The sequence below is a fragment of the Vicia villosa genome, linkage group LG3 (genome assembly GCF_029867415.1).
Source record: "Vicia villosa cultivar HV-30 ecotype Madison, WI linkage group LG3, Vvil1.0, whole genome shotgun sequence".
Taxonomy (NCBI): domain Eukaryota; kingdom Viridiplantae; phylum Streptophyta; class Magnoliopsida; order Fabales; family Fabaceae; genus Vicia; species Vicia villosa.
In genome coordinates, this window is record NC_081182.1 from 27,983,814 (window position 1) to 27,998,432 (window position 14,619).

Below are 14,619 nucleotides of genomic sequence, written 5' to 3' on the forward strand. Positions count from 1 at the left end.
GGACCAAAATCGAAAAGAAAAAAAACAAAATAGAGGGACCAAAGTTGCAATTAAGCCTTGTTTTTATTAAGTTTACATTTCAACACTTTGCATCTAAGATGGATAATTGTGACATTCACGTCCTGATTTCCTAGTAAGAATTTCACGCGAATCACTAAAGTTTCATGTAAATTGTGAAGTAGTAATAACTTTAGTAATATTAATCAAGTGTGATAACTTCATGTTATTAAAAAAAAAAAGAAATATAATGGCTTTATATAAGGGCAAATGAAAGAAGGGCTCCAACTCGGATAAAATCAACGAGTATGCCACTAGCTCTCTCACGCGGAAAAGATCTCATTATATCAATCAATTTCAAAATCGTGGGGTATAACCACTCGTTTCGACGATTAATAGTGTCTAAACTTTTGAAGAAAAGAGGCCACTAAGGGCAAAAGATATTTTTTAAGAAAAGGTTTTGAAAAGGTTGCAAACATAAGAAGGTTTTGTAAAAAGAAAGAAGATTTTGAAAATTAAAGAAGGGGAGGAGATGAAGAGGCTATCCTATTGCGTAAAATAAAAGCTAAGGAAAAGAACGGTCTAACCGAAGAAGAAGCCAACACAAGCATAAAAAAGGCAAAAAACCACATTCTGCCAGCAGGAAATCGATTTACCTCTGTAGGAAATCGATTTCCTGAGTGCAGAGTTCAAATTTTGAAATAAAATAAGGTGGAAATCAATTTCCTACAGAGGGAAATCGATTTCCTGCACGCAGCATTCAAAAAATCGGCATTAGCAGGCATAAAACTTAACTTGAGCAAACATACAAACACCTTATGATCACACATCAATTGGAGCACGAATTTTCCATCAATTCACCATCAAATAGGACCAATATAGCATCAAAGATGCATCACACACAAACACAAAAGAATCACATTATGATAGATGAAAAAGGATGAAGAAAATTATCAAATCTTGAACAAAACTTAGATCTACTTCAAGAATCACCAACACAAATCTTGATCTCTCAACAATTGAAGAAAAAAGAGTGAAATGGATGGTGGTTTAGCTCAAAGTTTGTGAGGTTCAAGATGTGACTCACAAACTTTATGAAAGAAAAAGAGCTTTGGTGAATTTGGTAAGGATGAAGAGAGAAATTGCAAGGGGTTTTTTGGCTCTCAAAGCTTGAGAAATGAGGGAGTAGAGACCTCTATTTATAGGATGGGAGCAAGAGTAGTGGCAATTTGGTCTTTTTGCATTTGGTAATTAGCTTATATATAAATGGTGTTTAAATGGTATTTAAATGGTAAAATGGTATTTAAATGAGTTTAATGAAGGGAATTAATTTTGATGAGGTGGAAAATTGGTAAAATGACAAAAATGATCAAAGAAAATTGGTGCCGAAATGGTGGCATGCTTCCCTCCTTATATTTTTTGAATTTCGCCCCAGGGAAATTGATTTCCCACATGGGTAAATCGATTTCCATAGTGAAATCTTCAAAAATCCGTTTTCTTGCACTGTTTTGATTTCTGCCCGATCTTTTACCTGTAAAATATGAACAAAAGAGACAAAATACATATTTTTGGATTTTGGTTAGTATAAAACAAATAAAAAGCTAAAAGTGCTTGATGATTCCCCTCAAAGGAAAAATGATACCTCAAGATTGTGATCTTGATTGATGATTGAAATGCAAATGATGTATGATCTTAGGGTCAAAAATTGGGGTATGACAGTACCATCCTCAACTACAACATTTTGTTTACATAATTTTAGTATTAACTTTTCTTTTTGTTTTTGATATGCAAAGCATCAAAGTTCTTGAATATTAAATCTCAACAACAACAATTAGAGGTAGGAATAAATTGGATCGAGCTAAGTTTTGCCAAGCTTGAAGCTGACCTGCTAAAATAATCTAAGTTTAAGTCTGGTCTGTAACCTATCATAGACTTACTTTTAGGCCCGAGTCTGGTCTTTTTAAAAGTCTGGTTAGCTTGCAAGCCTACTTAAAAACTTATTTCATTTGAACATTTGTAAATAAGTAATTTAATTAATTTTTAAATAGACTAACAAATTAAAATATCAATGAGACTAAATATTTGTTTGTTTTGACTTATTCGAGTATACCTAGTAGCATATGTTTTGTGATACTATTTGTTTGAGAGAACTTATGAAAACAACATATCACATTGTTCATAAGATTTTTCAGCTTATTCCCATAATTTCTTGAAGATAACTAAGCTTTGTTTTTTATGTTTCAATTAAAAGTATACAATAAAATATAATAAATAATTGTTTTCATATTTTTCTAAATAGGTCAGTCTGATAGATTTAAAAGGTTTTTTATATGGTCTGTGGCCTAACCTTTTTAATTAAATAGGCTTATAAAAAAGCTTAGGTCTTTTATATTTAAAAAAAGTCTGGTCTGGCCTTAGCCTGTGTAGGTTAGGCCGTAGGCCCCTATTAGTCGGTCTGACCTATTCCCACCCCTAAAAGCAATAAACAACAATAACAACAACAAAATCGGTAAAAAAAACAACAACAAAAACAAAATCAATATAATCGTTAAACATTAAATCTCTACAACAATAACAATAAATAAACAAAATCAATATAATCGCTAAACATTAAATTTCAACAACAACAACATTAAACATTTTATTTGATACCACAACAACAACAATTAAAACTAACATTACAAAGTTACATTTATGCTTTCCTAACTAATATTAAATATTTTTAATAAGAAATTATAAGAGAAAATATTACATTAAGGAACCAACCTTGAAATATTTTTCTGGTCTTGCAATCCATCACAGAGAATGATGTTGTACTTCATGCAACTACTTTCATTATCATTGTTTTTATTAAGTTTACATTTCAACACTTTGCATCCAAGATGGATAGTTGTGACATTCACGTCCGGATTTTCTAATAAGAATTTCACGCGGATCACTAAAGTTTGATTTAGATTGTGAAGAAGTAGTAATAACTTTAGTAATATTAATCAAGTGTGATAACTTCATGTTGTTAAAAAAATGAAATATAATGGCTTTATATAAGCCTTTCAGTTTCAATACAAACCTCAAATAATAATAAAGAATAAAACTATAATAACCAATTAAACTTATTCAACTTATCATGTTATTAAACTTAGCTAATTTATCATTTCTATTTATAATAAAGACTAATTCTTAGTAAATTTGCCAACAAATTTCTCCCTTTAAACTGAAATGCTCATTGAGCATACAATTTAATTTTCAAGTGATTGTACTCCTAGTAGCCTCCTAAGTTTCACAAACTGATCCAATTTCGACGACTTTGTCATAATGTCTGTAATTTGTACTTTTGTTCCATAAAAAACCAATTTTACCACCCCCTGATTTGAAAGATCCCGTAAATAATGATATCTGACATCAATGGGTTTAGTCCTCCGATGCATCACCGGGTTCTTACAAAGCTTGATTGATGAACTGTTGTCACAAAGAATATCAATACATTCACAATTTTCATCTCTAATTTGTTCAAGAATCCCTATCATCCAAACACAGTGTCAAGCACATGAGGATGCCGCCACATATTCAGCTTCATTAGAGGATAAGGTAACGATGGCTCACTTCTTTGAGCTCCAACAACCTGCTGCCTCACTTAATAGAAACACATACCCTGAAGTACTCTTTCTATCATTAACTTCTCTTGCATAATCACTATCATTATATGCCAAAAGCTTCGAGGCAGTCCTTCTTCTATAAAATAAGGAAAAGTCCAAAGTACCTCTTAAGTACCTCAATTCTCTTTTAGCAATCATCATGTGTTCCTCCTTAGGATTAGCCATCTAACGTGAAATCAAATACACTATGTACATTATATCTAGGCGTGTAGTTGTAAGATACATTAGATTACCTACCAATTGCTTATACAAAATTGAATCGACATCTTTTCCACCTTCTCTTGATAATACAGTTCCAGGAACTATTGGATTTTTGACAGAGTTACAATTCCATATATTGAATCTTTCCAAAACTTCTCTTGCATATTTCTTTTGGCATAAGTGGATTCCATTCGCATTTTGACTTACTTTAACTCCAAGGAAGAACCTCATTTTTCAAAGGTCCGTCATTTCAAATTCTTTCATCATGGACTGCTTAAATATTGCACACAGTTCTTCATTATTCCCATTATACATCAAGTCATCAACATAAATACTTACCATGATTACTTTTTCCTCGCTTCTCTTAATGAATAAAGTATGGTCATGTTTACTCTTTGTAAATCCTTCTCGCTGGAAGTAACTATCAATTCTGCTAACTCATGTTCTTGGCGCCTGCTTTAGGCCATTAAGGCTTTGTTCAGCCTATATACATTTCTTCCTCTCCGTGTTTAATGAAGCCCTCGGGTTGATCCACACATACCTCTTCCTTCAATTCTCCATATAAGAAGGCACTTTTCACATCCAGCTGGTACACATTCCATCCTTTTTATGCTACCACAACTAATAAAATTCGAATTGTGTCCTATCGTGCAACAGGAGCATATTCTTTATTGTAGTCTACCCCTTTTGTCTGTGTATACCCTTTTGCAACAAGTATTGCTTTGTACTTATCAACCTTGCCTTCTTCGTTCAATTTGGCTTTGTAAATCCATTTCACTCCAATTTTCTTAGCTTGTGTTGGTAGATTCACTAACTGTTCAGCCATAAATCAGACCCAAAGCTGATTATGTCGCGATATTGGATCAAAAATGCTATCATACTGGTGATGTCCTCAGCAAACCGGTTAAAACCCAGAAAATTCGCCTGAACTGCTTGACCAGATTTAGGAAAGGTTGCCAATTTGCTGATATGATCGAAGTTCTTACAGAGCAAATTTTGGAAGATGCTATTGAAAAATTGGAATTAGCATCCGATTTATAGGAAATTGCCATTTATAAATTATTCCCACATTATCATGTTTTTGGTACAAGTGCATTAAAAGAGTGTTTTAAATTGACTAGTTCAACACAAACCGGCCAATTCATCGATTGGTTCAGCCTCATCTGAATTGCAAGCTAATCGAACTGGATTGAATCGAATTGAGTTGTGTCTGGTTCAACTAGTTAGTGCTTCAAAAATGGAAACTTTACCACTAAACAAAGCTATAATTTAACCATACATATGAGGAAAATAAATTATCTATTTCTAATATAAATGATTTAGATGTATATTTATATTTATATTAATTATACATTGAACATTAATCAGTTCATGCAGTTTAACTAGTGATTCATTGGTTCGGCCATTGACCCAGTGACCTTAAATACAACAACCAAGCCAAGGATTGGTCCGAGTTTAACAACATTGCTAATTAGCAACAGTGAGTACTAAAAAACACAAACTTAACTTTTTTACTCACCAGTAGAACAATGGCCTAATGAAGACATATCTTCAAGAAGTCGCTTGCTAATACTCATAATAGAAAGCTTGGAACATAATAATGTTTCTTTGATTATCAAAACATTTTGGGGTTTCAAATCGCGATGTACTATTCCTAGTTCGTGCAAATGAACAAGCCCAGAAACCACATCCTTATATTGCAATATAAAAGCAAAAGTCAATATGTCAACAAAATATAAATAAATAGGTGTAAATTAAACACACAAAGTGAGAATTCATCTTCTATCAATAAATGAAGATGTCAACCTCTAATAACTAGGCTTAAATATATACTAACTCTCAAAATTTGAGGTGGGTCTAACTCATCCCTACAAAACCGGCTTGTTGGATGAGGATTTTCTTCACTTATAAACATACACACAGGTCCTATCACACCCCCTCACGCTTGGGTCTCAATGAGCCTGAAGTGTGGACGATGCGGGAAGCCCAACAGCGGATCTAGGATAGACTCTGATATCATCTCAGAATATGGGTTGGACCTAACTCATCCCTACAAAACCGACTTGTAGAGTGAGGATTACCCACCCCACTTATAAACTCAACACAAGTCATATCTCAAACCAATGTGGGACTAAATCCACCCCTTCGAATCCAACACAATGAACATGTCAGGGATCCAATGAAGGCAAGCCAAATTTCGCAATTAAGGAGACTAGGGACGGACCGCAATTAAGGCGGAAATTCCAACACTAACTAACAGATCACTTTTGTTCACTACCCTTCAATCTTGTTGCTACTACCATTTATGTTTTTACCTCCATTCATGCTGTCCATGTCCATGTATCTCATTATCTCTTTACCGAAGCTGCTATCTTAGATCTGCCACCCCTATTTATAACACATCCTTCTTATTTATAAAACTCAGCTCTCCTTAATCGCAGCAATGCACCTAAACATCAATCTTAACAAAAAAGCATTTCTTACCCTATAATTGAACCATCATATAAAACCCTTGCTTTTACTTCTACTATCAAAACATTTAGGGCATGGGTTAGAAATTTAGATTTGAAAAGAGTGAACAATTTTATTGACAGATTAAGAAAGGATAATTAACTATCATTGCTGTCCTCTAATAATGTAAATACTCCAAGTAAATAATTAACTATCTAACTAACTCCTTATGTTAAATCCTAATAAACTCCTTATCACAACAGTATGTTAATCTTTTTTTGTTGCACTGTTTACTGATGGGACGGTATCACTCATCATACATGACTAATCTCACTAGTCCGAAAAGTTTAAGCAGTGTTCCCTTGAAGTATACAATACTAACTATACACACACACAAAATCCAGAGGTACAATTGCTTTTAAGACAATTAACATTTCTTCTGCCTTGTCTGAGAAAGAACTGTTACAAGTTTAAAAAAATACGTACATAATGTGACAATTATATATTGCGTCCTGTAATAGTTCATTAAAATATGTTGTTCTACTAACCTCATCAGCTTTACTAAAAGAGGTAATGGATAACCATTTGTTTTCCAAAGACAAAGTGTATCATCCCCCCGTACCTCTATGTGGGTCTTCTTGAGAGATTCAAAAGCTCGATCCTTGTTTAGCACTGGATTTTCTGACATATCTGAATAAATAGTAATCAAATCATCCAAGTTGCATGCACAACGATCTAGAGCAAGGTAAACAAAATATTGATCATATTCCACGCCGTATCATCGAACAATATTTGGATGAAAGTCAGACGCAATGAGATTTTGGATTTCTTTATGAGCTACGTCATGATGAGCCAGAACAAGACTTTTGATAGCAACTGATCGACCTTCATATATCCCCTCAAGAACAATGGTACCATTACTTCCCTTTGCGATTTCTTTATTAGATACATTCAGTTTACCGATCCTGCGTCCGTTAGCTTTATTATACAGCAACCGTGCTTCATTTTCTGCTTCCTTGTATATTTGTATATTCTCCTCAACTGAATACAGATGATTACCCTGTTTTTCAATAATGACATTGTTTTTTCCTGACTTACGAGCTCTCTTTTTCTTAGAAGGTGGGCTTTTCAAATCTGAGCCACTGATTTGGATCTTTGCTTTATTTGTAGATCGATTTTGGCAAAATATCAGAAGAAATACCACAGATAATACAACCAATAATGTCATTGACAATTCAATCACACTGTTCAGATCAATTTCCCTTGGTGCAGCAATCTTCATATGGGGCAGAGAGATCACAACTGCATTATTATCATTACTATCTGAGAAGCTGATTTTTGGCTGCAAAGAATTTGGCACAGGCCCGGGAAGCATCATATTACCATTGTGACCGGGGAGGAATTTTTCACTCTTAGGTTGTGATGGAAGCATCAGATGCGAAACTGGCATCGGGAGCATGTCATGTTTTTAATAAGAACTAACATCAGATAATATTTCAAAGTTAGCAGGTTCAAACAGAAAATTCTTTCGCTGGCGATAGACTTCTCTGAGTTTACTGTCAGGACACGTATACGGCAATACGGCATAGCAAAATCCAAGCCACTGTCAACATCAGAAGCATACTCACCTTCTGCGTCAAGTGATCCCTCAAAGGTAGGATTTTCATTATGTTTACAAAATAGCCTGACATAGTCCACAACACTATTCCTGAACCAGGACCCACAGATTGTAGAATAAGATGATGGAACTCTTAGCGAGGAAATTTACCGGCATAATCTTCAGAACATTTATATGCAGTTTCTTACATAATAACTCAAACTATAGCAACAAGTTGTTGTTAAACATGTACATTATTCCATTCATATAAGGTGGAAATCACAATCTAGTCAAAATTCATAATTTAGATAATTTTTCATAAAGTTTTGCATTTGCAAATCTTGATTAGCGATTATGTCATTCCTTCAAAGTGAAGGTAGAAAATGGTTGTGATTGGTGATTAGGGTTTGTACTTTGTATCAATTGAGATTGAAAGATAATAGAGAATCACAAATCTCTGGTTGAAATACACCACAAACAGGTAGGTTTGGGTTGGTTGGGTCAGCATATTAGACTAAAACCCAAATTAAAACTCACTGGTTTTTCAATACCAAATAAGGTTATGGGTAAACCATCAAACCAGTTAAAATCAGCATCCCTAGTACTAAGGCATGAAACCTATACATAACTGAGCTGGATCGTGTGCAAAAAAAAATGTCAAAAGAGCAATATTATACATAGTGGCATATATATTTCAAGCAGAATATAATGAAACTCAAAAAGGGATATATAATTGTAAAATTGGAGCACATTCATTAAAGAAAACACAATCAGTTTGCAAATCACAAAAGTAAACAAGAAGGAAAAAAAAAACTATTTACTTGATACTCCAATCGAGAGAAGGCTTTCCTTGTAAAGACCGACTTGAAAATAACTAGACTCTGCACCAGTAATACCAACCTCCTCAACTTTTTGAGTGCTCAAATCAACATAGACCAGTTCATAATCATTTTTTGGAAAGAAAATATATCCCGACTTCCCAAATCCAACAGGGGGCCATGTAATGGAAGAAAAGGGACCATAAATATATAGTTTGATCCATGATTCACCCACACCAAGTTCACCCAAAATATATATGTGAAAAATAATATCATCGTGATAATTTGATATTAAAGCAATTGATCCATTTAACACCGCCAAGCATTCTTCATAACTGTATGGCAAAGGAGGTTGAACCCCGATGGGTGTTGTAAGGAACACCTCATCACTGAGGTCAAATGACAAGAGAGATTTTTCAGCAAGGTCCTCTCCATCGGAAATCACCCAATGACATGCTCCATCCAAATAAACTTCGCGAGTATCAAACAATCCACAACGACACCAAATAGAAGACGACGGATCTTTGTTCATGTCGATGGTTCTCCATGAATTACTTTTTAAACTATATATCTCGAAATAACTTTCTATTATCGGAGGACGATAGCTCTCGCATTCACAATCAAATGTTATATACTGAATAACCTTAAAGTCATCTCTAAGTTGGTCATAACCAAACCCATTAAAAGCGTGGCTGAGATAGAGGTTATTTTGAGAGTGTCGTAAAAGATCGGCGGGGCTACGAGGAATGACCAGGAATTCCTGGGTAGCAGGATTCCACAATACATATTTGAGATTAACTGGATATTCTTGGTGAAGACAAAAAATGCCGTTAACACTTGCGGAGTTGAGAATCCTTCTATGACAGCCAGACTGTTGAAATGGAGGCGGCAAATTGAATTTGACGGTGTTGTTGAGTAAATGGAATTCAGAGTTGTAAAGATAATCAGATGTGAGATGGTAAGCAGCAGCATGATGATTTGAGAGAATAAATGTATGATAATCGTCATCAGAAACGTGATGAGATATGAAACTATTGGTGTACATGGTCATGAAATCAGAGTTTTCAAATAAAATGGACCATGATTTGCGTACGCATCCAAAGCGCTTCAATGATTTTATGGGCAATTTTGAAAGAATAGATAAAGCAAGTTTGTCGGGAATAGAGTTTCTACTAAACTTTGATTGGGAGGACTCTCCCTTACCTTATCCATCGGATCCATCTTTGGATCCAGAGGACTTGCTTCCATCGGACAGCAATACTGGAGAATTATCCGTATCCATGGGGACGATGGTGGTGAAGAAAGATAGTGGAATATAATTTTTGAGAGATTTACCTTTGGTGTAGAAGAGCGATAGGGGAGTATAGCTCCTGCTCACGTATTCTTCTTCTTCCTTTTCATCTGCCAACCTCATTGATTTCAAGAACGAACCAAACGATACCAGTTCTTCATATTCTATATTTGATTCGGAGGTCTTGTTTCCCTTATACATCGTAACACCGTGGGGGACGGCGACGGAATACATCATCGTGTTGAATGATGGTGACCATTTCTGCTTATTTCGCTTGGTTTATCATCACAATAACGGCTTTTGCTTTATTTTCTCTCCAAAGCCCCATTTATTTCTTTTTCCTATCAGGCCCATTATCTATCTATTTGAATATCTTTTCATAAATTTTTTCATGTAAACCTTCTCTTAATTTAATTATTATAAAGTTTTTTTTACTTATTTGATAGGTGTATCTATGAAACTTTTTTTTTAACTGAAATATTATGAAAAAATTTCAACGTTTAGCATTTTAAATTATTTCTGTAGATGTATTTACGAAAAAAAACTTTAAAATTGGTCAAAACGTGCTTCATAATATAAATCTCCGGAAATAAGAGGCATAAATGAAATTTCACCAAGTGGCTAAGAGTATTAATGGTGGATTGAGATATTTTCTTTAGGAATAATCAATATGAAGAGAACAAAAATTTAATTTAGTTAAATTTTATTTTCTTTTTTAATTAAATTCATGGGGTGGTTGTGATTATGAAGGAGAGAGACAAATTTATATTTATTTTTTAATTAATTAAAATTTTGTAAAAGAATTTCTTAAGTCTGTGTCTACCTAAGAATTTTCCTACGTTTCCACCCATTGGGTGTGTCTCCCACCATTAAATGGACAAAATTGTCCTTAGGTGCGTTTGGATATTAATTAAAACTAATTATTAGCATAATAATCTGACTAAAGCATTAATATACATACATTAGTTAATTAAGTTAAAAATAGCAACCATACATAAACTGTTCATAAAGTACATGAAATAATACAAATACAAATAAATCACATAAATTATTGTGTGTGTCTAACTCTGGTTTCTCCTTTGTCTCCTGTAATGCAAGGCATTCCATGCCTCGACAACAATGGCATGTGCGTTGTTCACTGTACCACTGCCTCTTCTCTTAAACTGGCCAAACTCTATAATCGATGTCGCAAGATCTACAATAGTTCAACAGACCGACACACATCAATGGCGTGATCATCCCTAACATACTCATTCTCAAGTATCTCCTAATGAGATGACCAGAGTGGATCTCCAGAAGCGCATGATGGACGTCACACCCTATAGAACCATATGATGTACTCGTCTACATAAGAACACTAACGTGTAGCTAACACCCTTTGATAGCCCTCTTGTACCAGACAACTCTCGAAATCTGGAAGGATGGCACCAAGATCTCTACAGACCATTATGTTCAAAGCAGACATCAAGGGGTGTCTCTGAATAAGATGCAAATACCTAAACTAGCGCATCACTCACTCAAGCATATATCTATACACCAGACCCGTCCTACAAGCTAGCCATCTAGAGTATAAGGTTGAACAGACGCGTCTCCCGATGATCATCGTACGGGCATAAATCAATGTCATCTGCTGCATGACAATCAAGATACACTCGAAAGGGCCCATTCTTGTTATTCCCTCGGAGCAGGTTATGTAGGCAAGCATGTGGTTAATCCTCAATATAGTTCTCCACACATTCAAAGTTGGTTATGTGAGGAAAGTGGGAGAGGATCCACCAAACGAGGTAGATTTGACATGTGATATCGTTTGTCTAGCCCTCTCCCGACTTACCAATGCGTGTTGGGACAAACAACCAAGTCTCAATTTGTTTGGATTGTTATTTTCAAATAAGTACTAAGTCTCGCGTCAAATTACCTACCAGATGGTCAGTTAGAACTATCTACTCACACTAGATTATCCTGATTGATTACTTCTTCCCACTTACACTTACTTCCAGGCAACAACACATACATTCCATGATTGAAGAAATTAAGATGATGTTTCAACATCTGCTATGACATCATCCATTATGGTTTTGGGGTAACATCCATAATATCTGATCCATAACACTTAGGGGGAACATATGAAGCACAGTAAACACCACCTTTACAGCCAAACAATCCACATAATCATGGGATGATAAGAGCCACATCTCAATAAGCTATTCTGATTTTGAGATATAGTTTGTACCTACAGAGGAGATCCCCTCAACAAGAATTACTTATGACTTTGCACAAACATATGCATATTCTTCAAAGCAATATGTCTCCCTTGATTCTTCAGACAATACCCTTTCAATATAACATTTTAGGTAGTCAACACTCAGGACCATTAATCATTGTTGTACCTGTTTCGTACATATTTATTTTTGCAAGTTCTATACAACCTATTACATATTGCTGCTACTATATTTTAGCCAAACATAAATGCCAATCACACAAATCAAGGCATTAACACAAAGGTTCTCAAATAAGAAAGGGATCAAAAGTTTCATGCACATCAACGATGAAGTTAATCAAGAAGTTTAGCATATAAGTTCAAATGAAGACTTGAGAAAATGAACATGACTAAGGTATTCATTGCATTTTATACTATACTAATTTAAATTGTTCATACTGTCATCTGTCACTTCATCTAAAAACTTCTTGCATCATCATACATGATCATCTAAAACCTCTTTTCATTTAGTTCTTGTGACAAGTGTTTGCACAGAAAGTTGTATGAGAATATTGTGATATCTCTTTGTCTCTATGTGTATTATATGTTGATCATTATCAACGAGAAGAATGAAATATTAGAAACAAAGAGGTTTCTAGATTCCACATTCAAGATGTAAAGATCTTGAAATAATGGACACCCTTTTTCGATCAAAGTATAACAAAAGAGTGGGGGTTAAAACCATAGTCAAACACATTATATTGAAAAACTTCCGCATTCAAAATGAAATATCTTGGAATAGTTGACACTCTACTGGGGATCAAAGTAAATATGAAATAGTGAGGGTTATGAACTTAGTCAAACACACTTTGTTGAGAAAGTTCTAGATAAGTTCAAACTGCCACGTTTCAAGAAACTGAATATTCAATTTGATCTTAGTGTCAAATTGATGATGGAAGAGTTGTGGTTATATTAGAATACGCAAATGAAATTGGTTTTCTAATGTAATGTACTAGACCTGACATAGCATTTGCACTTAGTAAATGAGTAAATTTACTAGAAATCCAAATGGTGAGCATTGGAAGGTCATCACAAGGATTTTCGATTATCTTTAAAAATAAAATTAAAAAAAACCAAAATCTTGACCTCCATTATGGTAGGGACCATATTCGAAGGATATACCAATGTGGGTTGAATATCGAGTGTTGGAGATCATAAATTTACAAATGAGTGGATAATTACACTAGATGAAAGTGCAATTTCTTGGAAGAGCAAGAAACAAATATGTATTAATCTTTCAACCATGGAATTAGAGTTTGTGGCGCTCGTTTATGTTGGTCAAGAAGATGAATTGTTGAAGGATCTTCTATTGGAAGTTCCATAAACAAAAAAACAATGTTTCAAAAGTGTTGATACATTGCAATAGTCAAACTATTTATAGATTTAAGCAAAGTGTATTATAGAAAGTTTAGGCATTTGGGCCTTAGACATTCTTTCACGAGAAAATTAATTAAAGATGTAATCATTTTATCCACACACACACACACATATATATATATATATATATATATATAATCGATCTATAATTTGGGAAATTCATTTACTAAGCCACTGGCCGGAGACTTAGTAAAAACAACCTCGAGAGGTATGGGATTGAAACTCCTTGAGTAAGAGTTCCGACATCAGGAGCAACCCAATCTTACGTTAACAGAACACTAACCTCAAGATTTTCAATGGGTAGAAACAAGTCGTTGATTTGGATAATTGTCAAACATTTCGGATTAATGTCGACCTTAAAAATGAGGGTTGAGTTTTCTTTTAAACTCTTAATAAAGTTCAGTACTAAGGGTACATGTCTCATGGAAAAGGACACAATATGAACTTCACCTATGTGAATTTCGAGATGGTGTCGTCTCAAAGTGAGAGTTGGAGTTTCTCTCATGAAAAATATTCGAAACAGGATAGCATATGGCCCTAAATAAGTGTTAGACGAGAAATGTAGGCGAAGAACCCTTAAAGAATGTGTGTAACATAACGCCGGTATAATCATCTGGATTAATGGTTTAAAAGTATTTCTGCCTAATATTCTGATTAAACTTTGCGTTATCCTTACTAAGATTAAGTTTAAAATATAAAGATACTTAATTGTATTAACATTCTTTGTTTCCCTTTATTCTAGAATTGATCTTGTCATTATTAGAACAAGTGGGGGATTGTTGAAAATTATTAATGATTAATAATATTTAATCACCATGGGTGTGTTCTAAAATGACAAAAAAAATATCTATGTGAAGTTTGTATTTTGAATATGAAAATAGGCAAAACTTCGTGGAGTGTTGCAATAGGTTGTTTGTAGTTTGAATGAGAAATAGGCAACACTTCATGAAGAGTGGCGAAATGAAAGCATGCAACTC

The 14,619-nt window shown here is 34.3% G+C and overlaps 2 protein-coding genes across 2 annotated transcripts; both read right to left on the reverse strand.

The window, feature by feature from the left end:
- Window positions 1-3,593: 3,593 nt before the first annotated feature.
- LOC131657766 (secreted RxLR effector protein 161-like) lies at window positions 3,594-4,082 on the reverse strand. The gene is made up of 2 exons (XM_058927127.1): window positions 3,888-4,082; window positions 3,594-3,815 (listed from the first exon to the last, which is right to left on the reverse strand). Exons 1-2 carry the CDS (start codon window positions 4,080-4,082, stop codon window positions 3,594-3,596), a joined length of 417 nt encoding a protein of 138 aa, XP_058783110.1.
- Window positions 4,083-6,718: 2,636 nt separating this feature from the next.
- LOC131660795 (F-box/kelch-repeat protein At3g06240-like) lies at window positions 6,719-9,768 on the reverse strand. The gene is made up of 2 exons (XM_058930118.1): window positions 8,721-9,768; window positions 6,719-8,010 (listed from the first exon to the last, which is right to left on the reverse strand). The coding sequence occupies exons 1-2, from the start codon at window positions 9,766-9,768 to the stop codon at window positions 7,862-7,864; spliced, it is 1,197 nt and encodes a 398-aa protein (XP_058786101.1). The 3' UTR covers window positions 6,719-7,861.
- Window positions 9,769-14,619: the final 4,851 nt, after the last annotated feature.